Source organism: Balaenoptera acutorostrata, chromosome 6 (assembly GCF_949987535.1).
Source record: "Balaenoptera acutorostrata chromosome 6, mBalAcu1.1, whole genome shotgun sequence".
In the NCBI taxonomy this organism is placed as follows: domain Eukaryota; kingdom Metazoa; phylum Chordata; class Mammalia; order Artiodactyla; family Balaenopteridae; genus Balaenoptera; species Balaenoptera acutorostrata.
Window position 1 is genome coordinate 99,569,953 of NC_080069.1, and position 12,932 is coordinate 99,582,884.

General features: G+C 34.7%; 1 protein-coding gene across 1 annotated transcript in view; it reads left to right on the forward strand.

Annotated features, from left to right (window-relative positions):
• RAD23B (RAD23 homolog B, nucleotide excision repair protein) overlaps positions 1-12,932 on the forward strand; it is a 45,258-nt gene that overhangs the window by 12,481 nt on the left and 19,845 nt on the right. The window contains exons 2-5 of the mRNA XM_057548799.1: positions 1,757-1,838; positions 4,730-4,809; positions 7,706-7,974; positions 12,791-12,846. Coding sequence (XP_057404782.1) covers positions 1,757-1,838; positions 4,730-4,809; positions 7,706-7,974; positions 12,791-12,846 — 487 coding nt within the window. The remainder of the gene's footprint in view (positions 1-1,756; positions 1,839-4,729; positions 4,810-7,705; positions 7,975-12,790; positions 12,847-12,932) is intronic.

Consider the following 12,932-nt stretch of genomic DNA (forward strand, 5'->3'; position numbering starts at 1 on the left):
GTGTCCTGGCATATTGCCCACAAAACATTATATCATTTGATACCCTCATTCTGAGAGTGTGTCTCTTCACACTTAACACCAAAAATTGTTCAAGACAGTCTTTTCCAGTATGACCGTCTATTGGATTAATGATGTCTGACATTAAAATTTGTGCTTTTGGTTACTAATGATGTTGAGCTTTTCTTTTTATTGGGTGTATAATTGCGAATTGCCTGCCCCTGTCATTTGTCCATTTTTCTGTTGGCACAAGAACCATTTTCTACCATTTCTCTTAATTTATTTTATTTGCATTTTTCCTTTTGTTATGTGTCTTGTTATTTCTATTTGAGTTGCATGCTTAGTTTATTAATTTTCCGTCTTGTTTAATAATAAACATGTTTAGTGCTAGTCTGTGATTACTTTTTTAACCACATCATATAGGTATTATTATGTAGAGTTCTCATTGTTATGTTCTTAGTATTCTTTAATCACAATTTTGATTTCTTTGAAGCAATGTTATTTAGTAGTAAAATGACTAGAGGGTTTTTTTGTTGTTGTTTGTCCTCCTTTCCCACTCTTAATCATATATATGTTGGGTTGAGATTCTTGTGATGGATTTCCACTTTGGGGATATCAGAATAGCAGTAATGCTACTGGCCCACTTCAGGAAGATCAGTATAGCAAGGGTGATTTATGTGGCATTTGCAAAATACTCTGCTCTAAAGCTTGGAGTCAGAAGAGCTGGTTTTGGATTTCAGCTACTACTTATAGTAGCAATGTGATTTGGGGAGGAACCCTCCCTTTTGTATCCCTATCATGACAGTTTTCCACTTAAAGCTCAGAACTATCAATTCAGACGGTTTTTAGAAGAATTCTGGGAACTGAAGGAAATGGAATTTTCCCCCTTGATTCTTGGTCATTTAAAGTAGTGAAATTTAGTTCCATTATGTCTCCTTGCCTTTCTTTGTTTTTTTGTTTTTTTTTTTACTCCTATGCCACCCTACTTCAGAAATTGATTATACTCGTTTTCTAAGTATCAGTACTTCATAATGAACCTGTTGTCATGTAATTTTAGGGATGGAAGACCATAAAGATCATGTATTCTAGTCCCTCTTTATAGATGAGACTGATGCTGAGAAAAACTGAGCTCCTTGTTCAAGATCATTGAAGTAATACAGTGGTTCTCAACTTTGGCCGAACTTTGAAACCAACTGTAAAGCTTTTCAAAAATACTGATGTCCAGACCCACCCTCAGAAATTATATTTTAACTGGTCTTTATAAAGTTCCCTCAGGTGATTATAATGAAACATTAGCCACTTTTAAAGTGAATAATTGGCCTTTTAACATTCACATTTAACTTTTTTTTTTTATTACTGTGGACAAGACCACTTTATTTCTTAGACCTTTTAGATTAGAGAGCTTTTCTTTACTTTCTTAACTCTGTGAGAAATAAGCCCATAAACTTTTATCGTGAGAATCAAAACTTTCTGCTTTTGAAAACTCTATTTTGAATAGATTTATAAAGTCAACTGGTAAAGTCTTTTTTTAAAAAACTGTGTACGTGGAACAGATGGTAAAACAGTTTATACTTATCATACCTAGTAGTATGGGTTGTTAATAATGGGTCTTTTTGACATAATATTATAAAGACATGATCTTTGAAGTTTTTGGAGTCATTAATAGTATGTATAAAATTTTTATCTTGCATCATTTGTTCAGATTCTGGATTTTCACTTGTTTAGACTTTTTCAAAAATTAAAAAATTTTTTCCTATAGGTAAGAGCACTGAAAGAGAAGATTGAATCGGAAAAGGGTAAAGATGCCTTTCCTGTAGCAGGTCAAAAATTAATTTATGCAGGTATGCATTAAATGCTGAAATTAATATGCCGTTTTCTTGTGTACTGTGACATTCTTTTAGTTTTAGAAATTGCCATCTTACAAACTGTAGTGTATACAAATTGATTGTCAGAAGCATTGTACAGATAAAAGCAGAGAATGAACAGTCATTTGAATGTTATTAATATTCATTCCTCTCTTTTTTCACATTTGCTTTATATATTTCTCCATCCAGTGATGTTAGATAGTTTTGCTTATTAGTTTTATCTTTTGTAAGTATCATGTAACTGGCTGTATTTGTTTTGCTTTGTTTTTTGAATTAAAAAAATTTTTATTGAATTAGTTTGTGTGACATTGTATAAGGTGTACAGGGTGTTACTCTGATACACTTATATATTGTAATATGATTGCCAGTGTAGCGATATTTATCAGATTACATGATTAGCAGTACAGTGTTATTGTCTGTGTTCATTATACTGTGCATTAGCTCTCTATGGCTTATTTACTACTCATTAGAAGTTCATACTCTTAAACACCATCACTCTTATCTCCCCTACGCCCCATACCCTTGGTAACCACCAAGGTAAAATACTCTTTTTTATAAGTTTAGGTTTTTAGATTCCACATATAAGTGATATCATACTTAGCATAATGTTCTCAAGGTTCATCATGTTGTCGCAGACGGCAGGATATCTTCTTTCTCATGGGTGAATAATATTGTGTATATGGGTCACGTCTTTTTTATTCATTCATCCGTTGATGGGCATTTTGGATTGTTTCCATATCTTAGCTGTTGTGAATAGTGCTGCTGTAGAGATGGGAGTGCATATTGTCTCGTCAAAATCCTGTTTTCATTTTCTTTGGGTATATACCCAAAAGTGGAATTGCTGGATCATATGGTAGATCTATTTTTAAATTTTTAAGGAACTTCCATATTGTTCTCCATAGTGGTTGGACCAATTTACATTCCCACCAACACTGTATAAGGATTCTTTTTTCACCACAAGCTCACCAGCCCCTCTTGTTTCTTGTCTTCTTGATGATAGCTATTCTAACAGGTGTGAGGTAATACCTCGTTTTGATTTGCATTCCCCTGATGCTTAGTGATGTTGGGCATCTTTTCATCTGTCTGTTGACTATTTCGACGTCCTCTTTGGAGAAATGTTGGTTTACTCTGCTGATTTTTAATCAGGTTGTTTGGTTTTTTGTTATTGAGTTGACTGAGTTCTTTATGTATTTTGGATATTAATCCCATATCTGATATATGGTTTTCAAAAATTTTCTCTCATTCTGTAGTTTGTTCCATTCTGTAGAATTCTTTTCATTTTGTTAATTGTTTCTTTTGCTGTGCAGAGCTTTTGAGTTTGGTGTAGTCCCATTTGTCCATTTTTTTTTTTGTTTTATTTTTTGTGCTTTTGGCATCATGCCCAAAAAATTATTGCCGAGACCAAAATCTCTGACTTTCTTCCCTACATTTTCTTCCAGGAGTTTTATGGTATCAGGCCTTATGTTTAAGTCTTTGATCTATTTCAAGTTAATTTTTGTGAGTGGTGCAAGATAGGGGTCCAATTTTATTGTTCTGCGCGTGTTTCTTCAGTTTTCCCATCAAGCTGAGCATCTTTTTTAATTTATTGAAATGAAACCATTTATACTGATTATGTGTATTAATGTACTTGGAATCATTCCTGTGAAATTTCAGTTTATCTGTTTTTTAAATAAAATACCAAAATTGAAGAATACAGAAGACCTTATATGTCAAAAGACACTATAAATAAGCGACAGGAAAAGAAAGATTAATATTCAGATTATATAAAGAGCTCTTACAAATCAGTAAGGAGAGGATGACCCAATTAAAAAGCAACAAAGGATATGAATAGGAAATTGTAAATTAACTAGCCTCACTAGTAACCAGGAAAATGTGTGTTAAAAATAGACTTGATATGTGAGTTTTGTGGAGAAAAATTCTTTTCTTTGTTCTTGAGAAGAAATACTGAGCACTGTCATTGTAGATGTCGGTAAGGTGGATCTTGAGTTGCCCATGGATTCTTGTCTCTTCCTACATAGAGATTTTGAAGTATTTTCTTAACTGAGGTGGTTTAGAGGAAACACCAGCCCTGTGATGAGGAATCAGAAACCTAAAGAGGTGCTTGTAGTTGGTGGCAGACATAAAACTAGAATTCCTGCTTCCTAGTCTTGGCCTGTTTTTTCAATCCTATGCAGAGTAGAGACACTATTCCCTTTTGTCTTAATGCTTGCAGCTTTTGATTCAATACCTTTTTGAAAATGGAAAACGAATTTCAAGGAAAAGGAAGCCTGAAGGAATCCTGACCTCACGTTTGTCCTTCTGCATGACTAAAATCTTACATAGTCTGTGTGCCTTACTCAGTTCTATATTATCTTACCATTTCTGTGTACCGGGTCACTATGAGTATCTTATTTTTATAGCAGTGGAACATTCTGTGTTGCAGGTATCCAGTATTTGTGGGAGCAGGCAGTTCGTTCTTTTTTCCTTCCATCGAGAGGGATTATAGGTTATTCCGGGGAAGGGGTGGGGAAGCCTTGAGCATCTCAAAATTGAATTTTATTTGTCTTCATGATCTCCTCTTTCTCAGGACCTAGTTAATATTTCCTTACCCAACAAGTCTTTTTTATTATAAGTAATAATTTTTAAGAAATGCTTGGGATTGAGATATCTACATACAGTATATGAGTTTGCTATCTTTTAGTCAAATGCTTATTTATGCCTTCTTAGCTAATCATGTATCCACTTACGTTTATCTTGGCTGACTGGTAATCTTTTTCTTTGGGGAAAGTTTTAATTGATAGAATTGATGTTGGTGATTTTTTAACCTCAGTTAGTGTAAGACAAAGTTACGGTGCCTTCAGTAATATGTTTTTTTCTTAATGTGCTAGGCAAAATCCTCAATGATGATACTGCTCTAAAAGAATATAAAATTGATGAGAAAAACTTCGTGGTAGTTATGGTGACAAAAGTAAGTTTCAACCTCGTTGTATATATCTTTATGCATGTGAGTTTAAAAAAAAAAAAAAGATGATCCCAAGTCTTGCTTTACACTTTCAAGTGAAAACAGTTTATACACATCCATAGTGGCATGCACTTAATTGTTATTAAAGGTTTTAAGAGTTTGCTTTGAGTCAACTATAAAGTTAATAGTTTTATATATTTGTAGTTTGAGCATAATTTTAAATATGTCAAAACAACTGATATGTGAAGTGTCATGTTAAAAATTATTAGGTATTGTTGGATTAGTAAAATCACTAATTGTGTAATTATTAGAGAATGTAATTCTTAGAAATTGAATAAATGTCTCTTATTTTGTAGTTTTTAATAAGAGTGCCTTAAAAGGATTTGCTAAATGATGTACTAGACCTAACAAATACTTCAGGGCCGAAAAGACATATAGATTAACAATTTCAGTGATATTTCTTAGCCAATGGGATAGATTTTTAGAAACTAAAAAAGGGAAAAGACAGCTAAGAGAATGATGGAATGATTATTGTGAGAAGATTTTTAACAGGAACTTTTTTGTGATTTATTGGACTGAAATAAAAGTCAAAAGTTTTTCTCTAAAGCAGAGAATGAATATGGATTCTTTCAGGATTTTTGTTTTATTTATATACTTGTTTAAAGATACATAAACATGCAGTAGAGAGTTAAGACAAATAGAGGAGTGGTGGTGCTCATGATACTTTTAGGACTGAATTATGATCCTAAATTCTAAACTCCTAATAATCTCAGAAGAGTAGTGTTATTTGTAGCACCCAAAATAAATTTAAATAGGTAATTGGAAACCAGTTTGTCAAAGACTGAAAATAGAATAAATGTGAGTTTTTTTTAAAGTCTCAAAGTAATTGATATATGCAGTAGAAAACAAAGTTGAACAAGTAAATTTTTTTAACATCTTTATTGGAGTATAATTGCTTTACAATGGTGTGTTAGTTTCTGCTTTATAACAAAGTGAATCAGTTATACATATACAAATATCCCCATATCTCTTCCCTCTTGCGTCTCCCTCCCACCCTCCCTATCCTACCCCTCTAGGTGGTCACAAAGCACCAAGCTGATCTCCCTGTGCTATGCGGCTGCTTCCCACTAGCTATCTATTTTACATTTGGTAGTGTATATATGTCCATGCCACTCTCTCACTTTGTCCCAGCTTACCCTTCCCCCTCCCTGTATCCTCAAGTCCATTCTCTAGTAGGTCTGCGTCTTTATTCCCGTCTTGCCCCTAGTGAACAAGTAAATTTTAATTATGGCATACTTTTGTAGTGAGAAACGAAAAGCAGCTAAACAGTTTACATGTACTGGACTTAATTTTTTTTTAATCTATTAAGAACCATATTGATTTTGCTGTATTTAAGCACTTATTAAATGTTAAACTTTAAATACACAGGAACAGAATCATATGAGGAAACTTTGCCTCATCTAGTTTTTTCAAAAATTGTGGTACACAACACAGAATTTACAGATTTAACCATTTTTAAGTATTTGGTTCATTGGCATTAAATACATTCACATTGTTGTGTATCCATCACCACCATCTGTTTCTAAACCTTTTTTCACTTTCCCAAACTAAAACTCTGTACCTGTTAAACAGTAACTACCCATTTCCCCTGCCCCCCAGCCCCTGACACCACTGTTCTCCTTTCTATGAATTTGACTACTCTTCATACCTCATATAAGTGGAATCATACAGTATTTGTCCTTTTGTGACTTGTTTATTACCCTTAGTATAATGTCTTCAAGGTTCATCCACATTGTAGCATGTGCCAGAATTTCTCTCCTTTTTAGGGCTGAATAGTATTCCCTTGTCTAGTTTTATCATACATAGTACATAGTGGAAAATGTGGTAGCCACACATTTGGGTATGTATTTGTTATGGTCTTATTTCCTTTAGTATTATAGTAACATTGACTATTTAGAACATAACTAAGAGTTGAGCAGGATAGGTAAGTCCCATCCCCCTACTTTGCACAAGACACTTTTTTCCAGTACACTCTACTAGCTCAAATAGAACAAGTCACAAATCCACTCATTGCATTTACAGTTTGTTGGTATATACTTGGGGCAAATTATGTTGAATTTTAATCTCATCTTCCATCAAATCAGTTACCTTTTCACCTTAGGTAAGTTATGAGCTAAGCAGGTAGTGAGCATTGATAGGCTGTAGGAGAAGAATAAAACTCATATAATATGATTTTTACCCATATGTAATTGCTTTTTGCTTGGTAGGAATGTTCATGGCTCCGATTCTAGTTCAGAAAGTGCTGAGCATGCGGTTATAACTTTATTTGGCCTTTATTTGTCGGTTTAACTGTATATACATCTCAAAAGTTATGTTAATCTCTTATAGTTACACCTATTGGCTTGTAGTCAATATTGGGATTTTCTTCCCTCTAAAATACAGCAGATTATCTGGCATGTTCATTAATCATACTTCTGTTTATACTTTCAAGAAAGTTATTTTTGTTGCTTTCAAATGACAATAAATACTTTGAAGTTATAACCAAGAAACTTTAATTGTGAAGTTTTGGGGGGGAATTATGTGGTTCTTTTTTTGGATACGCATTCTGTACGTTTTAAAATATTTGCTTCTTTTGGTTCTTTTTCATAATGATCCGAAGACTGAAACCGTTGGCTAAAGCTAATGGAAGTTGATAGTTAATATATATGCTCTCGTCAGCTTTGAAAGAATAACATAAATAGTGATTCAGATTGCCGCTATTGATCACTCATTATGTCACCTTACAAAATTATTTTCAAGTTACAAACTTGTATTAGTGTTATGTTTGTTTGTAGCGTTCAGAGATCAGGTAATAATGCAGTGTTTTATCATAATGCATTATTTTGATTTGTAATGTGTTTAGCCCAAAGCAGTGACAACACCAGCACCAGCTACAACTCAGCAATCAAATTCTGCCACCACTACCACAGTTACTTTCTCCACAGCACCAGCTGTGGTTCAGGCCCCAACCCCTGCCCCCACTTTGGCTCCCACTCCCACACCTGCATCTGTCACTCCAGCATCAACGACAGCGTCTTCTGAACCTGCACCTGCGAGTGCAACGAAACAAGAGAAACCTGCAGAAAAGCCAGCAGAAACACCAGTGGCTGCTAGCCCAACATCAACTGACAGGTAAGAACTGGATTCTAGGAAATTGTATAGGAATATGTTCATAACAGTGACTTCATGAATGTATTTATTTTGATTATTGTTTTGATCAGACTAACTTTCTATCTGCTATGTTAAACTTTTTCTAAACTTTGAACCCTGACTAAAGCAGTATGCTTGTGTCTATTTACATTTCCGTAATCTGAATTTGTATACTGTGCATTGTTTTTTTTTTCTCCCAGGGTGAAGGGAAAGGGGTCAAAGTCATTATTCATTTTGTGTAGAAAAGTTAGGAAATACAAATGACCAAAAAGAAGAATTATAAAATAATCTGACACTATATTATAGCTTGACACATTATAAATAACTTGACATTTGTCCCCCAGTCATTATTATATTTGACCTATGTTCTTTGACTATTGTCACATCTATCATAAACATCCTTCCATGTCAGTAAATTTTTCCAGTTGCTACATAGTATTGTGTTTGGGTCTAACATTTGTTAGGTCTTCACCTTAGAAAAGAAATTAACATCTTTGGATTTTTCCTCATCTGTAAAATGTGGATGACAGCAGGACCTGTCTCATAGAGTTGTTATAAGGATTAAATGAAATAAGTGTAAAAGATATGAAATAGCACATGGCACATAGTATGTGCTGAGGAAGTATCTACATCTTTGTGAAGTTGTATAGAAATTTAAGTTTTTGCCTATGTAGATCTTTAGAACAGAAGAAAAAGTGCTGGGATATTTTGGGAGCAAAAAAAAGTTCTTGTAGGAAGTTGGCAGTTAGGATTATTGAGTAGTTTGTGACAAAGGTTTTTTTCCCCAATGATAAATAAAATAACCAAAACAATGCTTCAGTTCTCTTGGCTGGAAATCATACACGGGAATCTCTTCTTTATCTGAGAGCCTGAGTTGCTTTGTGTCCAGTATGTATTGGCACTGAAGCAAGCGGTTTGTATTTTGTGACTTTGGTGCAACTCAGGACCTCAGTGGCAGTAGAGTCCTGGAATCAGGACCAGACACAGTGGAAAACTATGCAGCATTTGAAAACACTGACATAGAAGGATGTCTGTGATAAATACAATGATGAGAAAGAATTTAGTCATGAATTCTTTCTGATCATCTTTCATTTTAGTGTTCTGTCTTTGAGTGCCGTTTCTTTGACTCAGTCAACCATGTTGGGAGGGGTTTGAGTCACCTGGTTTGTTGCTGCTTCGGGAGTCTTTTCAAGGATTTAATTCCCCAAGAAAACACAGGTTCAGGGAGTAAAATATTTTCCCTATGTCAGCCTGCTGTACTTTGCTTTAGGCATTCTGAAACACTGTTGCCTAATTTGGTACTTCTCCCATGTACAGCTAGAATTGCATACAATCACCCTTAACCTAGTGGGAGACAACCCAGAGTCGGCCTATGCTATTGCATCAAAAGGCTGTTACATCTTTTCTGTGTATGGGAGGGAACTTATAAATTTCACAAATTGGTTTTCCAAATCATTTAAACATTGTAAACTTAATTAAATATGTCTTGAGTTGGTACAGTATATCTTATTTTCTTAATTGCTTTAAGCTCCTTTTAAAAAGCTCCATAGTGTAAGAATTTCCAAATTGATCAATCCATTTTAATGTGCTAATATCATCAATTCAAGTTTTTTTATTATCTCTATTCTTTTTATTTCTTCTTGGGGGTACAGTTTTATTTATCTGTTTTCAAGAGTCAGGATTATCTTTTCAGACCCACAGAGATTACATAAAGGAGTTGATGGTCAGAAAAGCAGACTCCAGAGTTGCCTACTTACTTGGGCTTTGTACACCAACCTTTTACTCTTTTTTTTTTTTTAATATAAATTTATTTATTTATTTATTTATTTTTGGCTGCTTTTGGTTCTTTGTTGCTGTGTGTGGCTTTCTCAAGTTGCGGCGAGCGGGGGCTACTCTTCGTTGCAGTGTGTGGGCTTCTCATTGCAGTGGCTTCTGTTGTTGCGGAGCACGGGCTCTAGGCGCGCGGGCTTCAGTAGTTGTGGCACGTGGGCTCGGTAGTTGTGGCACACGGGGTTAGTTGCCCAGTGGCATGTGGGATCTTCCCAGGCCAGGGCTCGAACCCATGTCCCCTGCATTGGCAGGCGGGTTCTTATCCACTGTACCACCAGGGAAGCCCAACCCTTTACTCTTATTTCCCCAAATTATACACCTCAGAGAAGGATAGCACAGAAAGGGAAGGATGAGGGAAGCTCAGAAAACCAGCTGCTTAAATGTGCCTTAGTTTCTTCATATGTGCTATAAAACATTTAGTGTCTTATAAAGCACAGAACTTAGTGAGATAATTATCAGAAGATATGCTGGTATGAATTTGAGGAGTGTCAGAAAGTTTGTTTATCACCCTGGCCTGACATTTCATTATTAGGGATTTGTTTCTTTAGGTCAGTTTTGTTCTTTAAAAGCCACCTATTGCAGTGCAAATTCCACTTGTTGATATCTACATTAAAGAAACTGCACTTGTGCACAAGGACTGTATTGCTTGTAATTGAGGACAAATTGCAACCAACCTAAATATCCATTAGTAAGGGCATGACTTGACATGTTATTTGTATTAGAGAACTGTGCTATTCAGGTGTGGTAGTGAGTAGGCAACATCAGCATCACTGGGAGTTCATTTGAAATGAATTCTTAGGCTCCACCCTAGACCTCTAAATAAGAATTTCTGGGCGTGGGTCCTAGAAATCTGTATTTTAACAAGCTCTCCTGGTGAATTCTTAGGCTTCCTAAAGTTTGAGGAGCTCTGATATCCAATACTACAGGCCAGTTAAAGTATGCAGTATATATGCATATTAAATAAATGTGGTTTCAAGGCTTTGTTATCAAGTGAAAATAGCAGATTGCAGAACAGTATAGGCAATAACCACAAACCAAACAAAAGCCACATAACAACATTGCATATTTTCTATGGGTGGCATATTAATGTGTAGAAAAACAGTAGCAGAGGGACAACACACTAGCTGATAAAGTGGTTTCCTCTGTGGATGGGGGGGAGTGTTGAGGCAGAGTCAAGATTGAATGGTGGTTAAACGGTATCTCAGTCTTATCTGTAATGTTTAAAAAGAAATTTTAAAACAACGTGCAAAAATAGCACAAATTGTTCTATAAAAGAACAGTAACAAAGGGGTCTAATTCTACCAGATAGTAAAATGTATTATGCATGGTAATGATTACAATTTAGTATGGCTCTTAACTAGAAAGACTGCTTGGTGAAATAGTAGTCTAAAAACAGACCAAAATACATACAGGGACTTAATATAAGATAAAAATGTAATTTCAGACCACTGTGGGGAAAATGCTATTAGGATAAATGTCTAGCCATCTGGAGGTAAAAAAAGATGGATCACATCTTACACTCATAAAAATAAACTTTAGATGGATAGAGATTTAATGTAAAAGTGAAACCATAAACTAGAGGAGAGCATAGGAAAATAATCGTAACCCAAAAAAGTCATAAAAGGAATGATTAATACATTTGACTACAGAAAGAATTTAAAAGTTGGAAACCAAACAAAAAATGTCTTAATAGTTTGATTTGGAATGGAATTAAATTAAATTAAATGGAATACTCTGCATCTCTGGGAAAAATTGAGGCAGTTGTAGTTCTGCTGACATGCAGTAATTGTTCAAACACACAACAAGACACAAGTCAGGTCTAAGGCAGGAGAATTTGTTTTCCTATATATATGGTATAGAACTGTAGTATATAATTGTTTTTGAAATTTTGCCTTCTACATGTTAATTTTACTATCTAGTTGATGAAGATATGTTAAAAATGATACCAAAGGATTGTCTTAATCATAACAATCATGTTGAGTGTTATGATACCAGGAACTTGCTGAGCACTTTACCAGCAGTAACCCTACCCACAGCACTTGGGGATACGTGGGTACCATTGTTGACCTCATTGTATTGGTGAAGAACTGACTGAGGCTTACAAAGTAATTTATGAATTCAAACTTAGGTATTTCCGTTACTCTTACTATGCTGTAGGGTTTTCTAAGAACTGAAGTCTACTGTGTTTCGTTTCTAAAATTGGGACAGAGGTATATGTGTGTATGTTTTACTCAAAACTGCTAACTGCTGTCTTTACCACTTATGTAAACCTCAGTTTATTTTTCTTTGGCCTTCTGTTTATGGTCTTTCATTATTGTGTTTGTGTCGTCTTTGTTTTCTAGACTCATCTTCTGCAATTGCCTAACAAGACTTAGTCCTTTTAAACTGGCTTAAAACTTGGTTACAGCTTGGGTCTATCCTGCCTCTGCATCTTTTTGTTTATGCTACGTTCCTTGACCTGAAGGCTTTCTTGCAGTTTCTGTGTTCAGAACTTAACTATAAGACCTAAATGAAATTCTACTATGTAAAGACTTCCCAGGCCTTTCCAGCCTAATGCAGTTTCTGCGTGTGCTGTTTATCATATACAGCTTTTGATATTTCTTTTACTGTGACTTGACTTATAGATTATTTAATTTTTCTTGTAAATTCTTTCAGGGAATTAGTTGTATGTTATCTTTTTTGTATTCTTTAAATGGTAAGCTCTCTGTAAGGATGTTCTTTTTTATCTTTGGACATTTTAAATGATGGATTTGCAGAACAGAATGAGTATTAAAATTGAAAATTCTTCCCATGCCATAAATGTTATGGATAAAGCTTTGGGGTTTAATCTGGAAGCCTTTTTGAACACTGTAGCCAGACTTCTACATTTAATTAAAATCAAAGAATCTCTACAAATTGGATAGCTACTAAACTTTAAGGTAAATTTTACATACTTTCTGATACATGATTTTCTAAAAACATTTTACAGTACATCAGGTGATTCTTCTCGGTCAAACCTTTTTGAAGATGCAACAAGTGCACTTGGTAAGTATCTACATTGTAAATTACCTTGTAAGAGACAGGGAGGAGGTTTAAGTTTCATTTTTCTAGATCACGAAAATGTTCATTTT